The sequence below is a fragment of the Drosophila sulfurigaster genome, unplaced genomic scaffold (assembly GCF_023558435.1).
Source record: "Drosophila sulfurigaster albostrigata strain 15112-1811.04 unplaced genomic scaffold, ASM2355843v2 contig_289_pilon, whole genome shotgun sequence".
NCBI classification, from domain to species: Eukaryota; Metazoa; Arthropoda; class Insecta; order Diptera; family Drosophilidae; genus Drosophila; species Drosophila sulfurigaster.
Genome location: NW_026909668.1, coordinates 1,039,767 through 1,041,697, shown reverse-complemented (window position 1 = coordinate 1,041,697; position 1,931 = coordinate 1,039,767). Strand labels below are relative to the sequence as shown.

General features: G+C 53.1%; 1 protein-coding gene across 1 annotated transcript; it reads right to left on the bottom strand.

The window, feature by feature from the left end:
* Positions 1–430: 430 nt before the first annotated feature.
* Positions 431–1,564, bottom strand: LOC133849741 (uncharacterized). The gene is made up of 2 exons (XM_062285835.1): positions 944–1,564; positions 431–736 (listed from the first exon to the last, which is right to left on the bottom strand). The coding sequence occupies exons 1-2, from the start codon at positions 1,562–1,564 to the stop codon at positions 431–433; spliced, it is 927 nt and encodes a 308-aa protein (XP_062141819.1).
* Positions 1,565–1,931: the final 367 nt, after the last annotated feature.

Below are 1,931 nucleotides of genomic sequence, written 5' to 3'. Positions count from 1 at the left end.
GCGTCTCCAAAACGCGACCGGCTTGCGGAAAATTCAACTGTGGTGTTCTGTGTGTGTGCGTGTGTGTGTGTGTGTGTGTGTGTGTGTGTGTGTGTGTGTGTGTGTGTGTGTGTGTGTGTGTGTGTGTGTGTGTGTGTGTGTGTATGTGTGTGTGTGTGTGTGTGTGTGTGTGTGTGTGTGTGTGTGTGTGTGTGTGTGTGTGTGTGTGTGTGTGTGTGTGTGTGTGTGTGTGTGTGTGTGTGTGTGTGTGTGTGTGTGTGTGAGTGGGTGTGTGTGTGTGTTTTTATTCGTAGTATAGGTTTGAAAAGGTTTACAGAGTGGAGTCATAGGAAATTATATCTAGAGAAAAGGAAGAAGAAAACAGAGTTAGCGGAGCCTGGCTCTTGTGAGACGGCCGCGAAGCAATGCTTCACAAGTGCGTCGGCGCCAGTTACTCCCTCGTTCTTTGTCTTGCCTTCTCGGCCCTCCTTTGCTCGTTCATGACCGCAGCCACAAATTGGCTGATCAGTGTCCAGTTAGTGGACGATACCAGCATCAGCGGGACCAATGTCGACACAGCTAACCTCTCACCAATTGCATCTGCCAGCTCTTGTCTGAGGGTTGCGTATCTACCGCACTGGAAGATTACGTGCTCGGCGTCCTCCACCGCAGTCGGGAAACAGGCGGGGCACTCTTCGGCTGTGTTGTGTCCGAACCGGAACAAGTAGCTCCTGAAGCAGCCGTGGCCACTGATGACCTGCGTCAAATGAAAGTTCAACTGGCCGTGACTCCTTGTCGTCCAATCCTTAATGAGAGGGATAAGACGGTGAGTCCACCGCCCTTTGGACGCCTCGTTCCACCGGGTCTGCCACCTTTCGAGGCATTCCCTCTGTGCCCTTTGTTTAATGGATCTTTTCTCGGCGTTGGGTAAGGAGCCAGTCTGGAGTTGCCGGAAGACACTTACCCTCTCCCTGACCATTTCCTCGAAGGGGGGTATGCCGGCAATGACATGTGCAGCCTCGTCGGAAACGGTCCTGAAACCGCTTATGACTCTGATGGCGCTCAGCCGGAAGGTTGACGCCAAGCCGCCGATGTACGAGCTTTTGATAACGGCGTCTGCCCAGATAGGAGCAGCATATAGGGCTATGGACCTTGTCACGCTCGAAATTAATGCTCGACGACACTGTTTTGGGCCCCTGGTGTTGGGCATCAGGCGAGATAACGCCCTGTTGGTGACAGCAGCCTTGCGGCCAACCTCCTGCAGGTGTTCCCGAAAACTCAGCCTTGAGTCGATCGTCACACCCAGGTATTTAAGTGTACGCTTGGAGGTAATATGGGCGGCTCCGACCTTGACTACCGCCGATTCGACCTTCTTCCTGCTACTGATCAGCACTGCTTCCGTTTTATGGGGAGCCAACTCCAGTCCAACGGAGAGCAGCCAAGTCCCAATGCAATCGATAGCTCGGTTGCAATTTGTTTCGGCGACCTTCAGCTCCTTAGCGACCACGAGTAGCGCAATGTCGTCGGCGAAACCAATTAGGCTTGCTCCTGTCGGCAGGTCCAGTCGAAGGATTCCGTCGTACATCGCGTTCCACAATAGCGGGCCAAGCACAGACCCCTGAGGTACGCCTCCAGTCACGGTGTACTCTTCTGTTCGAGCGCTGGTGTCATATTTGAGTACTCTTGACGAGAAGTAACTCCTGATGATCTTTAACAGCTGCCGTGGGACTTTGAATGCGTCTAGCGCCCGTAAGATGCAGTTCCAGCGGGCCGAGTTGAAGGCATTTCTGATGTCCAATGTCACATCAGACAGTACTTCTTCTGGCCCCCTTTCCAGCGAGTGCCAGCAATTGCATTGGAAGCAATGCCAACTACCTTCTCGATTGCATCTACTGTCGACCTGGCCTTCCGGAATCCATATTGGTTGGGGGAAAGGTTTCCGTTCACCAATA

Bases quoted from the DNA above. Each gene is read 5' to 3' on its own strand.
- LOC133849741 (XM_062285835.1), bottom strand. From the start codon at position 1,564: ATGTACGACGGAATCCTTCGACTGGACCTGCCGACAGGAGCAAGCCTA. The intron at 737-943 runs GTAAGTGTCTTC...CATTTGACGCAG, and splicing joins AGGAAATGGTCAGGGAGAGG to GTCATCAGTGGCCACGGCTG.